The 18,951-nt window shown below is 44.8% G+C and overlaps 1 protein-coding gene across 6 annotated transcripts in view; it reads right to left on the reverse strand.

The window, feature by feature from the left end:
- sash1a (SAM and SH3 domain containing 1a) overlaps window positions 1-18,951 on the reverse strand; it is a 250,806-nt gene that overhangs the window by 68,583 nt on the left and 163,272 nt on the right. The window contains exon 1 of one of the 6 annotated variants that reach the window (XM_083790741.1): window positions 9,966-10,700. The exons of the other annotated variants lie outside the window; for them this stretch is intronic. Coding sequence (XP_083646867.1) covers window positions 9,966-10,082 — 117 coding nt within the window. The 5' untranslated portion in view covers window positions 10,083-10,700. Of the gene's footprint in view, window positions 1-9,965; window positions 10,701-18,951 lie in introns of those variants that run through there. 6 annotated transcript variants of the gene reach the window in all.

An 18,951-nucleotide genomic window follows, 5' to 3' on the forward strand; every position in this document is an offset into this window, starting at 1 on the left:
TATAATTGGTCCTCACCCATTATAAGATGGCACCATGTTCATCCACCCCACTGCCAATGACATCGATGGGGATTCCAAGCTAATAAAACTACACAACAACATTTCTCTTCCTGCACAATTTGCATGCTGAAGTAGAAGCTTCTTGTTCTTCAATCAATAAAAATCACACGTGTGTGAAGTGAGGGGCGCCTTTTATTATGATGAACATGTGTGATGATGAAATCACCCACACAACGTCATTTGCCATTTGCCAATCTTGTATGGGTTATTTCAAGATCTAAACATAGAATTTCGAGCATAATTGTCCAGCAATGACACATTGACATTTGCTGTTAAGAGTTCCTATTTTTAAGTAACAATTAATGTTTCTCTATCGCGTTACGGAATACCAGAGATGTCTAAAGAATTGGCTAACTGGCTAAACTTTCTAAAGAATAGCCAGTTAGTGCCCACAGATTGAATCCAACTCCCGTCATGTCTCGCATGTCCACACATACAGGTGGTAAACTGTCTAAATAATACTGAGAAACAAAGGACGACAAAAGTATCTAGAAAAAACTGAATATAGGACCAAACCATACTATGTATGCTCAGAGTGCCGCACTACGAGCTTGTAGATCTGCTATATTTTTAAATATGGCCCAATATTTGAATTTCTTTCAGAGCGAACGTTTTTTAACTAAAATCTTTGCTTCTGGGGGTTCCCTGGGACAACATATTTTCAGATGGGGGTCGGCGGCCAATTGCAGATCATTTTCGGGGTGCTTGACATGAAATAATTTGAGAACCACTGACATAGAAACATAGGTTTTTCAGAAAACTTTATTTTATAATCGGCCTCAGTCCTAAATGGGTTAAGAGAGCACCGAGTAACATCTCTTGCCTGGGCAAAAATGTAGGCCAGTTCAGCAGTGATGGCTATCCGCTGAATATTCATCAGTGTTGATCTAATCTGTGCCAGGCAGACAGCTAGCATTGAATCACTGTGTAGGGTCCAACAGTCTCTCTCAGTCTCTGTCTCTCTCAACAGGGCACCCTATCTCAGTGCCAGGCCACAGATGAATGAGGCACTGTGGAGTGTGTGCACACACACACACACACACACACACACACACACACCCCTCAGAGATGGGTCAACTCATAGAGAACACACATTAGCATGCACATACATGCTCTGGAGGTTGCAAAAACAACCCAGAACCAAAACAAACCCCAGGCAGGCCAATAATTCACCACCCAACTCGGTGAAGCTGGGTATGGAAGGGAAATGACTGATTTATACGCGTTGAACCGGAACAGGACTTTCCGTTTTTAGTTAAAACGAAATACATATCCTCAGTCCTCAGTAATACGTTTTGAGACACCCCATATTCCCAGCGGGAACCCTCTCTGAGCAGGAGAGAGAGCGCACGCTTTCATTATGTGCACTGACAGGGCGCATTCTGTTACTCTGCCCCAGGATGTTTAAATCAGCCTGAACATGCCAAGAAGATGTTGAGCTATTTGACACTTCCAAGAGAAGGCCAGGAACTATATCCCTGAGGTATCCTCTGACCTCTAACCAACAGAATATACCACCGATAGCGGTGGATTAAACGGGACTTAATTTCGCGATAACGAGCCAAAATGATTCATTCGGGTATCAAATTACAAATGTCTGCTCGCACTTCTTCAAAAAGCTTCAGTTTGACATAATCCAAACATGCTATGGTCAGGAAAATCTGTGTGTGTGTGTGTGTGTGTGTGTGTGTGTGTGCGCGCGCGCATGCATATCTGGAATTCCTCCACTAGCATGATGAGCTAATGGAGTTACTCCACAGCTAGACCCAGATGGAGCCCAGCCTGCCGAGGGCCCCCAAGGCAAACCCAGAAACAGCACATGTACCACGAACCACCCGTAAAGTGACACTGCATGCAATGCATTACAGAGATGTGTGTGTCATGTGAATGGCGAGATGGTGGGGGAGAGTGCACGTGACAGCAAGTGTGGAAAGTGTGCCATCTACACGTGAAGACACCGGGGACCCCATGGGGATTGAGTGACTGAGGCTTTCACAACAGTGGTTCTTCTGATTTTTGTGTCAAGGACCTCCAAATTAATAAAATAGGGCTTATGTGTTTAAACGGTTCCCCTCTGCTGGGGACCCATTGGAAGCACCTCAATGGCCCCTGAGGGTTCCCCGACAACACTTTGAGAACCACTGCACTCAGTGTTCGAGTAAATGTGCCAACGCAAGCATGTAGGTGCAAAGAGTGCACGTCCGGGGGTCTGAAAGTGGTCCACATGGCAGCCCGAGTGTGGGCTACTGAAGGAGAGAGGCTACAGGGGTAAAACACATCTGGAGTCTTTATCTATGACAAAAGGCCCTGTATATAAAGATCTGAAATGGACTGGTTAAATTTTCAGCCTGAAACGGCAGGCTCTGAGTTTCGGAACCAATCAGAGCGTTGCATCCCTTCAGGCGATGGGACGGTAACTCTGCTACACGCACGACCGCGCACAACGCATGGACTGTGTTTGTTTACAAGGCAGACAGTCGGCCAGCTCTACCAGTTTACTGCTATGTGGCATATTTCTAACCTATAGTGTTTTCAGATACATATTTAAGCGTGACGATTAAGTTTTAAACAAGTTGATACTGTCTGGATGTCATCTTGAATGAGACTAAAAACGACAGAGTTCTGTATTCAAAACCACCTGTGTTTGGACGGATGCGCAGCAATGGGAAAAAACCAGGTGAATGAAATCAAGCTTCATTTTTATTCATGTGAGCCTCTACACGTCGTTTTCGTTCAAACGAAGTAATTCAAATTAGATTTTATGGACTTTTGATCTAAAAATACACAAAAGAATTGGCATCCATTGTTAGGTATGCCCATATGATATGATGACCACAGATATGGTCTAAAAGTGTGAAAAACTTATTTTTCAATTCACTAGGTCTTTCATTTTGAATGAGAACTTCACATATTAGGGGAGAAAACGACATGCTTCCTGACAGACAAATGTTGCTTCCACAGAGGTGGCTGTATGCCTGGAATGGAGGAGACTAAAATTGGCCTAGCTGATGCAACCGCCTCCACACCCCGGATGCTTGGAACACCCCAGTTTGAGGCAAGAACAATCATATAAGAACAACACCCAAGCAAATACAAAGAGTGTGTGTGGGTGTGCCTGTGCCTGTGCATGCGTGTGCGCGTGCGTGTGTGCGCTTCTACACGAGCGTTCATGTGTCAATGCATCATCTTTGAGATTAAATTAAATCTCTGTCCAGGCCCAAGATACTGAGGTTCTATGATCACGAAAGCTAGTCGCATTTTCCTGCCAAGTTGAAGGTTTGAAAAAGGCAGCCAGCAACAGAACTCTAGGATATGCTCGTTCTTTTCCAAGATTTTGTGTAAACAAAATGTCAAGAGGCCATCGGGAGTATTCCTGTAAAGATTATTTGCAGGAATTATTCAAAGGAGTGGCATAAATCACAGATAAAACACTGGATGATTAGCTTTTATGCAGTTTATTAAACAAGGTTAAAAACTGCTGGCAAAACACTGTGTGAGGCTGTGAGCGCGAGTATTTCAGCAATGTAAGATATGAATGCTATTCAGCCATTACCAAGACATTTGCACAACAAGCAATCTATTCCAAAATGTATTAAGCGTGAAGAGGAATGCAGATGATTAGAAGTTGTGGCTGCATTCCAACACCTCCCCCCAACTTGCCCTTCATAGAGGAAAGTGGAATTGCCACTGCTTTCATATTGAAGGCCTATATAACGTCTTGGCCCGGAACACCCACATGAGGTGAGGTGGCATGGTTGAGGAGATGCGTGTGGAAACGCAATTAAGCCTAGTGACCCCTGGTCACTTAATCAATTAGCCATAGCATTCCTGGCATTCTCCCCTCCCCAGGGTTTAGATCTAGAGACAAAAGTCGGTATTGAACAGAGGTGCTTGCTTTAGTGAAACTACTATGTGGTGTGAAGGATCTGTGAGTTTAAAGCTTATGGCTGATTTGTACTAGTTGCGTACCCGGTGTCTTCGACTCGTCGCGCACCGAAAATAGACGATCTGCAAGTTCGCAGCGCATCAGCAATTATCGGTATTTAACGTGGCATCAGGCATTAATCTGCAATCTGTTAGGTTTCAGAAAATATACTAAAACAATCTGCCATGCTGTCTATCACTAAGTGTCATGGTGTGCGATTCCATAATCAAAATATGATTCATAGCCCACAGAATCTTCATCTGCAAGTCACTATTCAACTGTGCATTCACCCTCAGTCATAGTAAACTACAAGACATGGCAACATTTAAAGATACAAAAAGGACATTTTTTTGCTGAAGGGGTAATTATTTTACCCAATGTCCAGGCTCAACTGCCTGGATGAAACATTTTGTGTGGGCAGTCATTATCCTAGAGCTCCATTATTTATTTTCCAGTCCATCATTTCAGATGGACTGGATTAACGCACATCTGCATTCCATAGCGGTAAGTTACCACATGATTAAAGATCAAGTTATATATGTATTTATTTATTCCGCAGCCAGCATGCAGGTTCAGAACTCATGAGATCTGACCCCTTCTCGGGTCTTCTCGTGTGCTTTAGAAATGGCGGCCAAGTTGTAGAGCTAATCTCTCAATCGAGTTAAACCCAATTCACGTTTGTGACAACATGCTGGATGATGTGCACTTCACTCCCTCAAAGAAATGAGTTGTTTGTCATAACCAGCAGGACAAGCAGGTGTTCCGAAAGGCTCAGAAACCATTAGTCTCGGGCCTAACGTATTTGCTCTGGTCCAGCCTTTAGGTACACATTCCTGACAGTGCTGTTTTTGTCATACTGAAGCTCGCTCACGTGGGTCTGCGTTTTAGTGTTCAATGGTGGAGGGTATTGTTACAGGACTCGCTTTGTGACTAGCCGTCCCAAAAGGGGAGGGAAGATGACAACAACAACAGTCACGCAGCTGATGTAATGTAAGAATGGCGAGTAGAAAGGATCACTTTCACTTGATACACATAACCATAGGATGGGTTGAAATTGCCACCCGCTCACTTGCATTGTATCACACTGTAACGACGTCTCCCTTCAGAGAAAGGAGCCAACAGGATTATTCTGTTTCTTCCCGAGGTGTATACAATAGATCTCCCCACACACACACACACACACACACACACACACACACACACACACACACACACACACATCATAAGAGCTAGGGCTGGTAAGCAATCCTACACTCCACCCATCCCATCAGCCCCTCCATCCCCTGAGGCTCTTCCGAGACTGAGGAGGTGGAGGACAATGGCCTTTTTGCTCGACTCCTGCCTGCCTCTGAGTCTGTTCCAACCATTCTTACCCAGCCGTCAGCACCTACACCACACCACCACAGGCCTGAAAAGAGCTTCCTGGACTAGCATTGAACGCAGGTGTGCAGCTGCACAGCTGGCCCGTCAGAAAGAACACGTCAGGGGACCGGGAAGGGAGTTGGGATGAGGAATGGGGTTATGAGGGGTGAAACGTGTGACTGTGATGCATAAACCAATCCCAGCAGGAAGAGGAGAAGGTGAGGAGGCATTGGTTGGGCAATGCAAATAAACACAGGTCATCACATTTCAAGTTCACAAGAATAAAAAATGTGCAGACAGCAAGTGCAGAACTTGGTCACGTTTAAGCCTGACTAAGAGAAGTTCTGGCCATGGGAGGAGAAGGGGAAGACTGTTGAGGCCAGGGGCCACAGCCCACCCCCTCCGAAAGGGCTTCCTGAGGATATCCGTGGCTCTCTAGTGTAGCAGAACAGGGCACACCACTGCCTCAACAGAGGAAACCTGCTCAGGCTCAGTCAGGGAGGGGTGACCCGAGCTGGGCTTAGCTAGTCTGGGGTTAGTTTGTGGGGTTACAGAGAATGGCATCATAGCCTTGATTCTGCTGCCAAGATTTGAGGCAGACGACTAGCATGCAAGCGTTATGTGGGTGGACGCAAGTAGGGATTTCACTTTGTGATCTAACCACATGTTTCCCAGACAGGATCAATAGTATTGGTCTCAAGAGCAATGTGAAAGCCTTGGGTTTAGAAATGGATTCTTCTTTTCTATTCTAAAGTGTAACATCACACAGCTTTCCAAGTGGACTGACATCAAATTCAACACAAATGTAAACACAACAAAACACTAGACAACTTCGACTTCTCTACAGTCAAGTTAAATGGCAATTGGAATGGATTTAACTTAAGCCTAATCTGAAGACAAACAAAACCAGACAAAACTAGAAAAAGTGCCCTTCTGGGCACAGGTCTCCACCAGGATAGGAATGTAGGACATTGCAACTTGCCTTCATCTGGTGGTTGGATAAAAGGGCAACAAAAGTAAATTATCCACAGATCCGTGCAGTTAGAGGTAAAAACACTTTTCGGCCAGTTATAGCGCCACCTTGAGGCTGAGTCGAAATTGTTCATGTGGCATTTTGTCCTGTGAACTTTGGAAGCCAATCTTAACCAATCAGGATGGAGTCTGAGAAATCTGAAAGACCGGTTTCGTTGAATGGCTCTAGAGAGACTGTGTACCAATTTGCGTGATGTTTGGACAAAATCTGTAGGTGTACTGTGCAAAAACTTGTCTTGCACAAAGCGGCCTCCTGGTGGCGCTATAACAGGCCGTTCTGGAAAGTTTGGGGCAGAGGTTCATCGTTGGCATCCAGGGAGTGTGTGTGCAAAATTTGGCATCGACCGGGTTAACGGTGGCCGAGATTAGCTGCTCACGGACACACATACGGACACAAGGACGGAGTGCAAAACATACTCTCCCGGTCTCCCCCCATGCCTTCGGCCTGGTGGAGACAAAAATGGGATGAGAGACTCCATTCAAAAGACCAGAGGGCAGATAAGGAATACAGGGCATCTCTCTCAGCTGTCCGGGTATGTGATCAAATCAACCAGGCTTGGAAAGAACAAAATTTGAGGCTTGCCAAGCCTTGCCTAAAGTCTCATCTGGAAATTGGTACTTAACTTTTTTTAGTCCCGTTATGAGACGCAACAGTGTTTCCAAGTAAAACTAAATTGTTTCAGGGGAGGAGGAAATGAAGGGTGTGTGATATTATTGAGGTGCGGCAGTGAGATTGAATTTAACATTCAACAAAAACTGTTCACATTTGAAGACTCCAGCTCCAGGTCAAGGGAAATGTATGCTTCCACAAGTCCACTGGGTTCTTCGAGGGTAAATCCCTATTCAGACGTCTTTAATTCCAACCAGTCCGCAAGCAGCACAGCTTTATCTCGAGCTCTATATGCTCCTAAACATCGTGACGCTCTTAATTAGCTCAAGGGCTGTTTACTCGGCTTAAACCACAAATAAATGACTGGCACACTGAGGTATTCTCATTAAACACATTCCTCCACAGTCTGCATTGTATGGTTAACCTCAGAGGCATGGGGGCTTCTCAGAATAAAACTGTAGGCCAAAGGCCATGCATTCTGCCTCTTTGATCTCAAGTAAAACATGACAATTCCCATTATTAGGGCAATGACACGATACCACTACAATGCTAAATGTCACATTACCTTCTAATCATGTCAATCAGTGCTGATCACTGACATCTTGAGTTTGACCAGATGAAGAGCCTTGGCTCGAAACGTCGTCAATAAATGTATCTTTTGGAGCATATGAGTGAGGGTTCCCTTCTCTTTTCAATCAGTGCTGCTGACACACCTTGCCTTATGTTTGGTTGTAGCTGTTTGCTGTAAAGTGTAGTACCACATTTTTCCCCACCAAGGTACTGGGGATCCTTGTGTGTGTGTGTGTGTGTGTGTGTGTGCTTTGCTTCCTTCAGGCAGTGTTGCCATGTCTGCTAATTATAAACAACCTTTGACTTGTTTTTTCTGTAAAGTCACTTGCAAAGAAATTATTGGTAGTTGCTGGTTTTTTGGGGCTTGATTCTTAAGTGTACAGTAGTTGCTTATTTGGGCTTGCTTCCTAATGTTGTTTAAACCAGTGGTTCCCACATTTATTCATGAACCCCCAGATTAAAATATGTAGGCCTTGTCCACAGACATCCATCTGAACATAATTGATGTTGTGCCTTTTTTATTAAAATGTTTAAAACATATTCAAACTATTTCAATTTATTCTCAATGTGATTTTAAATAACAGATGCACAACCTCACAATGTGTCGCTGTCAGCTTGTAGATCAGCTATTTTCCATTTGTGCTTGTTTTCGTAGACCTGGCCACTTGTTTCTCTTGCGAAACTGGCAACACAGCAAGCGAAAGAGGAACTTATGCACACACAAACGCAAAGATTTATGGGTTACATGAAAAAGGTGGATAGTGGATATGCATGCTGGTTAGGTATCTGTCTAATTGAAACGGCATGTAAGCATGTCATCACCTGTGAGGGGTTAAGAACAAATTCATTCCTGGTAAGTTAAGTTCCTTCAATACAAAACAAAACACTGACGATTTACTGTGTAGGCTTGGGGCGAACCAAATTCAAAAGGGCATTCCCCACCCCGGGCCCCCAGCAAAACAAAAGCTATTGAAACACATTACATAGTGCAATGGCTATATATAGCATGGCCATTTGGCCTCCAGGGAGATAGAGGGCATTCATTGTGCTGGACAGGTTGAATAAAGACAGAGGCCCAGTGTCTATGCCATCTGCTAATGATAATTCATTACTCAAAGACTTATACTGTAGGACTACATACGTGTGTCTTGAAATATTAACGTTATTGGGGTTTATTAAATATACTTTGTTCAAGGGGAGACAGCAAACAGTGAGCCATTGATGTCATCCACCACTACCACTGCCTGTATGTGTGTGTGATTGCGTTTCAGGATGCTGAAGATGATCAATGCTGGCAGCTTGACATTCGCCCTCAAGAAGTCAAGAACAATAAATCCGGTCACATCTCCTGACTGGGAGCCCTCAGCCCAGAGGTCTCCCACTCAGTGTCAGAGGGCAAAAGAAGCCCTGCCTCAGTCTTTCACGTTTCACCCTCTACTGCCCACCCACAAGCACACAGTCACAGTCACACACACACAGGCCGTTCACATCACAACTCCCAGGTCACACACACCAAACCAATTGAACACATCACTTTACAAACGCTGTGTGAAACTTAACTCAACTGACCACAGCACTTTTGTTCCGCAGGCGCAGAGCAATTACGAATCGATCTTTGGTCTTGTAATGTCTTACATTGTTGCCAACATGCATTGCACGTCACTGGAAAATAATGGGGTGCGGTGTAAAACTCTAAAATAAACGTAATCAAATGAAACGCTGATAATACGCCATGCCATGCTTTGCTCTCAAATGATATGCCATCTTAAATTAATATGGGAATTGGTATTTGCAAATTAATGTTGCAAGTCAGAGTCAGACCTCCTGACTTAAATGCTTCTTCAGAATGTTTCCCCCTGTAAACCTTCCCACACGGACACACATTCCAGCACAGCGTTCTTGCAGAACAAGTGTTTCTCTCTCTAGCTTTTCTGCAAACAACGTTTCACTAAAGTGTCAGCCAGGACTTGTTGTGGAAATCTGAAAGGAGCAGAATATTCTTTCAAGAGTGTAGAAATATAGCCTAAAGAAGGAAGCCTACCATGTTTTACACGGATCCAGCTTGCATGCAATGAAATCCTGAACGTGTGCGCTCCACTCCTTGCAAACTGGTAAAAACAACAAACTGACTCCAAGTCTCCCATGCAACAACTCCAATCCCCAAATCACATGTGATTGTGATCTCTGGGGGTGCGATCGATTTTAAGCGTAGGCCTAAACACAGGCGCGCTCCCCGAAGTGTTTTGATTTTGTGATTTGCATATATGTGCACGCAACAATCAACGTCAATACACAATCAACGACTAGACAATGTCTGTCCCTTTGACAACAACAAGGTATTTCTCAGCTACTTGTTACAGCCCTATATCTTCCTGTCTGTCTACCCTCCCCCCCCAAGAAACTCACCAGCATCCCCATCACGTCCGTCCACAGTTGGGTGAAACTGTCCGACGGCGCATTGTCCGTCCCTGTGGGCTCCGTGACCGTGGACGGGCCAGCCGTGGCCCCCTGGTCGTCCTCCATAGTGTTTATATGGTAGTGTTAAAGACAGTCGCCTCTGGCACTTCCGAGCTTCAACCCCAGACCATACACGGTCCGATGATCGCTACAAGTCGATCCTCGAAAGGTGACAAGGTAACTTCGCTAGTGAAAGTTGCCCTTGTCGCTCCAGTGAAATGTCCTCCTAACATTCCGGGACGCAATCTGAAGCCCAGCGGCGCGTAATAAAATACCCCGAGACATTCCCTCGAAACTCACGCTGAATCGTCGACATCGACACCAATGGCATAATAAAGTTAAAGTAGCCAACAACAACAACGCGCTTCTCGAGTCCGTCTTTCTCTTTGCTCCTCTGTCCCATTACCGACCGGACCGGGTCATTTACTCTCTGAAAAGTTTTCAGTGCTCCGCTCCGCGAGCAGCCCACACCGCACTGCTCCTCCGTGCCCCGGGCGAGCGTGAACCAAATCATACACCGGGGGTGGTTGGAGAACTCGCCAACAACGTATAGTCCAAAAGCCGTTAATGTAATCCCTTCCCTTGGCGACCGACTGAAAGTAAGTGTAAAAAAGTATGAGCTCGGTGATTATCACGCGACAGGGACGGTGACAAAAACCTCCATCCAAAACAATGGGGGAGAAAAACGCCCGAAGCAGCACAGACCTTGTTGATAATTATCCACACTCCCTCCTCCCTCTAAAAAGTGAGCTCCCCCTCACTTCACGAGTCTTGCCTTGCGCTCTCTGCTCTCTCGGCTCTCGCGCACACACACACACACACACGCACACACTCACAGTCTCACACTCCTCCCAGCAAAATTACATTACAGGCAGCGGCTAAAAGCTGTCCCACCAGAAGTGTAGCATAGGTCAGGAGTCTCAGGACACCAATTCTTACTATTTATTTTCTCTACTTTTTTTTAACAATTATTTTTGGAATACAGATGAATACTTTATACTAGGCTTTTCCACCAATACTTTATCCATCAACGAACGTTGAATAGAGTTTGGGAACAAAGCCATGCATTCTGCAATTGCATCAAAAACAAAGGCGCATGGGAACATGTTTTAAAGGGGGTGACGCACACGCTGCCCTATTCATGTTACAAATCTCCATGAATGCCCTGCAACAACACATGAAAGACCTTTAGAGCTTTAGCAAAAAAGTGAAAGAAATATATATATATTCAGGCTTGGATGCTGTAATGCACTAAAGCATTTTTAAAAGACCAATGCATGCCCAACATGCCGATCTCATTTGAATAACAGTACAATAGAATCGCCATCTAGGAGGAAAATAGTTAAACGTGTTATGATGAGCATGAAATTGCACAGTTATGCTCAGTGATTAGTCGTTTGTTATGCTCCACCACCAAGCAACTCTATTGTAATTGTAATAAATTCGTGAGACTGTCTTGTGTCCTGTTGCCTCTGCCAGAAAAACATTCTCTCCGAGAGAACTGCATGTCTGCTGGCGAACGGCAACAGCTGCCAAGGTCGCGTGACAGATGCCAGAACCAGAGGGAGAGAGATATAGAGACAGGACTACAAAAAAAAATCAAAGCTTCTCACTTTTCACTCAGTTTTTTCCATGGCTCCATAATAATCAATAACCCACAACACCTCACCTGCTGTTTGCACTATATGTAATTGCATACAGAAATAGAAAATGGAAACATAGCAAACTCTTATTTCATTAACCACACACATGAACCACACACATGTGCCTGTATTCTGGGGGCAATAGGATAACATTTGGTGACAATATAGGCAAACATAAAAAATAGCAGTTCTACAAACGCATGTAGAGCTTACTGATGAGATTTTCCCGCGATGTTGTATGACATATATTCATCACACATACGCACAGCTTCATGCATATTTTGATGTATGCTTTTCTTTGTGCGATATTAAATGAATAGGGTGATACTGATGTTTGACTCTCCCCGGTGAGTCAATCCAGTTACAGTGTGTACAGTGTGTACAGTGCGTGAGCGTTAGTGTGGTGCATGGTGGATGGGAGAATGGCTTTGGAAGGCCCAGGATAAGAAGCAGACGCTACGCTTCACAGTAACTTGCTTACTGTCTAAACACACTGAACACACGCCGACACAAGTGCAGCTTTGTTCACCAGTGAGACTCTAACCACCGGGGTCATCACTACTGACCCCAGACAGAAACCCCAGGGTGACATCCACAAACGGCTGTCCTGCAAGTATAGTGTGTGTGTGTGTGTGTGTGTGTGTGTGTGTGTGTGTGTGTGTGTGTGTGTGTGTGTGTGTGTGTGTGTGTGTGTGTGTGTGTGTGTGTGTGTGTGTGTGTGTGTGTGTGTGTGTGTGTGTGTGTGTGTGTGTGTGCGTGCGTGTGCGTGCGTGCGTGCGTGCGTGTGTCCATCCATCTAGCTCGTTTTCCTGTGAGGGGTGACCATGACCGACCACGTTGTGCTTGAGATGAAACACCCTCCTCCTCTTTCCCCTGCTGCCACCGCTGAGCTGAGGGTGGTGTTGAGAAGTCAAACGCCCCACCCACCGTCCCTCCCTCACGCTCTTCCCCAGGACAAGACAAGACCCCACCTGGAGGGCCTCAAACAGAGGGATCAGACTGGGTAATGAGGAGAGGAGGAATGACCTGTGGCTGTAACTTGACTCAGTGTGCACAGTGCACACTCATCAAACACTACAGAGGGAGAGAGAGACGGAGTGTGCACGTGTGTGTGCGTGCGTGTGTAGTGTTTGAAGATCCCTGCCAATCCCTCACGCTCACACTCAACACTAATCAAAGTGTCCCGCCGCTATTCAAGAGGAAACACTCTTTTGCCACAAGGGTCAATTAAACATTTGATGTTTTATTGTTTCTCCACATTGGTCAGTTTACCATTGAACTCTTTGTATGTGAAATATCTAAATATGGTCCGAAGGTCGCTCAGGGATGGGGCAAAAAATGTGGAACCCATTCACACCGACCTATACATTTGAATAACTCTCAAAGTGGGATGAGAATGCTAAATTGATTCCATATGGCTTTCAAAATCAGTCCGTGTGCGAAAATAGATGATATCATGATTCTAAATCATATCTATGTAGTTGTCTCCACCAGGCCGAAGGCATGTGGGGAGAGTATGTTTTGCACTCTGTCCGTCCGCGTGTGTGTGTGTGTGTGTGTGTGTGTGTCCGTGTGTCCGTGAACAGCTAATCTCGGCCACCGTTAACCCGGTCGATGCCATATTTTGCACACACACTCCCTGGATGCCAACGATGAACCTCTGCCCCAAACTTTCCAGAACGGCCTGTTATAGCGCCACCAGGAGGCCGCTTTGTGCAAAACAAGTTTTTCGATGCCATATTTTGCACACACACTCCCTGGATGCCAACCATGAACCTCTGCCCCAAACTTTCCAGAACGGCCTGTTATAGCGCCACCAGGAGGCCGCTTTGTGCAAAACAAGTTTTTGCACAGTACACCTACAGATTTTGTCCAAACATCACGCAAATTGGTACACAGTCTCTCTAGAGCCATTCAACGAAACGGGTCTTTCAGATTTATCAGACTCCATCCTGATTGGTTAAGATTGGCTTCCAAAGTTCACAGGAGTGCTCAGTTTCAAACAAAATGCTGCAAATCATGAACACATCGCGTGATTTCCCTGAAATTGTGCACCCACATTCCCACTAGGCCGAGGACGAAATGCCACATGAACAATTTCAACTCAGCCTCAAGGTGGCGCTATAACTGGCCGAAAAGTGTTTTTACCTCTAACTGCACGGATCTGTGGATAACCTGGTGGAGACCTGTGCCCGGAAGGGCACTTTTTCTAGTTTAGTCTGAGATTAGATTTGAACGTTTCATAATGTGGTTTGGTGGGCACCACACACGGAAACCACGTATGCTGCGATGTCTTACATTAGATTTTTCCTGTTGTTAATTTTTTAATTATTTTGTCCGTTAGCATCGTTATCACGCTTTGTCTCTTTGTATGACTCATATCAGTTTTATTTATTTATTGTGCCCTAAAAGTTGGTAAAAGAAATAACGACTTCAATGTCTTGCTCTTCGCTGCCTATGCTGGCAATTGTCCATTTATTTGCCAGCAATGTAATGGTATTCCTGTATAAATATTAGGTGAATCAGTGCACAATGTGACTTCTGGACCAAGCAATCGCACACGCACACGCCACGCACGCACGCACGCACGCACGCACGCACGCACAGTGGAATCATAAAAGACGGGGGCCTGTCTCTTATAATCTCTCCCACCTGCGGAGAGAGGATCACGCAGCGCAGCGGCAGTGAGCCTCTGGAGAGCATTATCCCCCTATAGACCCTGCAGGGATCAGCGCAGACAGAGAGACATTAGAGAGGGAGTCGGGAGAGTCTCCCTATATCAGCAGAGAATCTGCTACGTCTGCAGTGCACCTGAGTACATTCATATTAACCTACTCACACACTCCCACAGGCTACAGAAAGTCTATATAGTTGAGAGGGTAGACGGACAAACTTCCCTTTTTATGCAGTGGAGTGTGTATGAAGATACGTGCCCTGGAAATACAATGTAAACCATTCTCACATTTTATCATTTAGTCCTATAGGACCTTTTTGCCTAGGACCGAAACTAGTGAAAATTGCAGATCTACAAGCTGTTGTCTAATTTATGGAATTTCTTTGATTTGTCTTTCATTTGTTTATGATTCTTTGTTTAAATTCATGAAAACCCACACATGTTGAGTGCTATAGGCTACTTCAACGAGCCATATCTGAAAACTGACTGCAAATCGAAATACAGACCATGGAAATCAGGGAAGGGTGCTAAGGTCAGAGCAGCGGTAGAAAGAGAGGTGTGTGTGTGTGTGTGTGTGTGTGTGTGTGTGTGTGTGTGTGTGTGTGGGGGGGGGGGGGGGGGGGGGGTAAATCATGAGGAGAAGAGATGCAGCATGAAGAAGGAGAGAGGATCTCGTGTTAAAGAGGTGGAGAATGGAGAGTTTGAGAGATAAGGAAAGAATGCAGAATGGGTATAGAGAAATGAAGGGAATGCAGTTCACCGTCAGAGACAGTACAGAGAGGAGTGCTGCTGGACCTCGCTGCTGACAGAGAGAGTCAGTGAGAGTGACCCTCGGAGGTGAGAGTGACCCTCGGAGGTCACTCTTACTGACCCCGGCCGTAAAAATAGCCCCTGAAGGAGGTTCATGGCCCCTTGCTGGCCGGGGTGATTAACAACCTGGAGGCCAGACATGTTCATATGACACCACCCTTCACCAGGAATGTCTGCTACATAGGATCACACAGCATTGGTGTAAACATGTTCCAACGTAGATTCACCCTTACAAACATATATATATAGGCCTAGACGGCTATTCTTATAAAAAACAAATCATTTATAAAATTATGTATTCTCAATTATTAGCAGCCAGCAGGTACAGTATGTTAGGTACCTTGCCTGGAAAAAAAGGGGAAAAAAAAGAAAAGGAAAAAAAACATCCATAGACTGTTATATCTGGTCTGTATGGATGTATTTGTATGTTTCATACATAGAATGCAACTTAGAAGAATGAAACGATGACCCACACTTTCCCCCCAAAAAAATGGATACCGTGTTTTTGAAATTAGCTGCAATCTCAATAACCTGGCAATATCGATTACAGAATTTATTTCCACAGAAATATCCTAATAATAAATCTTAGCACACAGCTGTGTAGCCACATCTTTTTATTGTCTCCACCAGGCCGAAGGCATGTGGGGAGAGTATGTTTTGCACTCCGTCCGTCCGCGTGTCCGTCCGTTTGTGTGTCCGTGTGTCCGTGTGTCCGTGTGTCCGTGAACAGCTAATCTCGGCCACCGTTAACCCGGTCGATGCCATATTTTGCACACACACTCCCTGGATGCCAACCATGAACCTCTGCCCCAAACTTTCCAGAACGGCCTGTTATAGCGCCACCAGGAGGCCGCTTTGTGCAAAACAAGTTTTTCGATGCCATATTTTGCACACACACTCCCTGGATGCCAACCATGAACCTCTGCCCCAAACTTTCCAGAACGGCCTGTTATAGCGCCACCAGGAGGCCGCTTTGTGCAAAACAAGTTTTTGCACAGTACACCTACAGATTTTGTCCAAACATCACGCAAATTGGTACACAGTCTCTCTAGAGCCATTCAACGAAACAGGTCTTTCAGATTTATCAGACTCCATCCTGATTGGTTAAGATTGGCTTCCAAAGTTCACAGGAGTGCTCAGTTTCAAACAAAATGCTGCAAATCATGAACACATCGCGTGATTTCCGTGAAATTGTGCACCCACATTCCCACTAGGCCGAGGACGAAATGCCACATGAACAATTTCAACTCAGCCTCAAGGTGGCGCTATAACTGGCCAAAAAGTGTTTTTACCTCTAACTGCACGGATCTGTGGATAACCTGGTGGAGACCTGTGCCCGGAAGGGCACTTTTTCTAGTTATGCATTGATTTTCACCTGCCTGCACCTCGTTCATTTCCCCACTACCTACCCCTTTCTTATATACACAGGACTCCAGGCAATCAGCTTAATTATCTGTATTTAAGACTTCCCTGCATGAATCCTAATGCCTTTGTTTTCAGGTTGTGCCTGCTCTGTAGATAATTGGGATCAAGGTGCTCTTGTTATTAATTCAGTTTTGTGGGAGGGTCAAAAGCCACACTGTCTCCAGGGACCTTCTTTGAACTCCTCTGTATATGTATTAGTTATCCTTATCTATTGGTGTGCCTGTGTGCGTGTGTGTGCATGTGTGTGCCTGTGTGTGTGTGTGTGTGCCTGTGTGCCTGTGTGTGTGTGTGTGTGTGTGTGTGTGTGTGTGTGTGTGTGTGTGTGTGTGTGTGTGAGTGTGTGTGTGTGTGTGTGTGTGTATTCAAATGTTTGTACGTGTGTATAGGCAGCCAGGCCCATTCCCCTTGGTTCTTGCGTGGGAGCTATCACACAAACCCAATTAGCACGACAACTAATTACCGTTTCTTTGGTGTCTGCCCCCCTCCCCCTTTTGCTAACCAGCTCATTAAATTAGATCAACACATCACACTTTCCGCCAAACATCAAGGTTTTCTGAGACGTAATGATGAATGACCGCTGCTCCCTGTCTGTGTTCTGTGGGTATGACTTTATAATTTGTCGGGCGGTCACCAATAGTACTGGAGCCTTTTCTGAAAGCCAGGGCCTAAATTTCAGTGGTGTTAAAGTAACTACCGGTAAGTACATTTACTTAAGTACTGTACTTAAGTGTCATTTTGTGCTTTTCTTGAGTATTTCCAATTCCCAATACTTCTACTCCACTACATCTGTCTCGGAGACAATTATTGTACTACATTACTCCACTACATTTATTTGAGAATTTTAGTTGCTACTTACTTTGTAGATTTTGATTATTATTACATTTCGGACATCTGAATATAGCCGATCTACAAGCTCGCAATGCGTCTCGATGCGACACATTGTGAAATGGGACATGGGGCATAATGAGTACTTTTAACTTGTGGTACTTTAAGCACATTTTGATGCCAATACTTTAGCATTGGCATGTACTGAAGTACTTTGAATGCTCTTTCCACCACTGCAAAATACCAATGCAAGGAATGGCCTTTGGAGGAGAGACAGCTATAGGGAGGAGACAGCTAGGGAACAACAGGGTTACTAAGAATACAAAAGGCAAGATTGAGTTTCAGGGAGAGAAATGAGAGGGAGATAAATAGACATTGATGGATGTATTTATATTTTAAATTAATACAACGAAAGAGGCAAATGTCAGCATGGGGTGGAGAGGGGTTGGTGTGCGCGTGCGTGCATGTATGTGTGTGTGTGCGTGCACGTAATATGTGTGTATGCGATAACCAGCTGTGTGTAGCACAAAGCATGCTGCCTGGAATGACAAACCAAACAGCACACACAGTGTATGGAATGACAACAAAAACAACCCACATCGGGGACATTGTTATATGAAGCTTTAAAGACCTGCATACCTGCACTTCAGGAAAGCAACGTGATATAACCTGAACACAGAAACACTGTAGGGAGCATTTCGGTTTGCGGTGGTGGGAATTTGGGTCGATAGAAAAATGACATTCTTTAGTACAGACTACAGAGGTGCACAGAAAAAACACTCTGTGTTAATGTATTCCCAGGGAGTATTCCCAGAGAGTGTACAAATGCTTACATTTGTACAATAAAGGTGTTTGCACACAGCTCGTGCATTTTTTTCATCCGAATATCGGAGCAAAGTTCGAGGACGAAAAATAAAAAATCGGCCTCACTTTGTCAATCACGTTTGCACACTGCCGCCGAATATTTTGTCCGTATAAAGTTTTATTTTATTTTAAAATAAAATCTTAACCAGGATCGATTTCACGAGTTTTCCGCAGCTGTCTAGTAGGGTCAATTGGGGTGTTGGTGACAGGCTGACAGCTAGTGATAGCCTACTACTTTGGGAAAAAAACGCACCAGTGTGCAACCACCTTAAGAGTTAAAATAACTCTTAAGTACTACAGTGTGAAGAAGATCAGTCAGAGTAAAAGGACATTGTTTGGGGTAGAGTCTGGAGGGGCCTGCTTGAGGCGTGCAGTAACATGTAGGAATGCTGATGGTGTTTTGTTAACTAAAGACAAAACATCTTTTGCTGGGTTTATTTTTGTTGCACATCCTTCATTATGACGGACATACTTGCATTTAGTAGTAGTTGTTATGTATGTGTGATATTTGATGTCATGCTTGCTTCTGCTCAATCCACTGCTTCTGTGGTTTTCTCTGAGGTTTCTGCACCTGTGCAGCCTTACTTTATAATCCCTCCCACACACACATTTCCAGAGCAGCATGCACCTAGCAGTGGAGTGGTCATCCATGCCGTTATGAAATAGCATTGACTTTGTGTGCATTGTGTAATAA

The sequence above is a fragment of the Protomyctophum parallelum genome (assembly GCF_964188405.1).
Source record: "Protomyctophum parallelum genome assembly, chromosome: 19".
Lineage (NCBI taxonomy): Eukaryota > Metazoa > Chordata > Actinopteri > Myctophiformes > Myctophidae > Protomyctophum > Protomyctophum parallelum.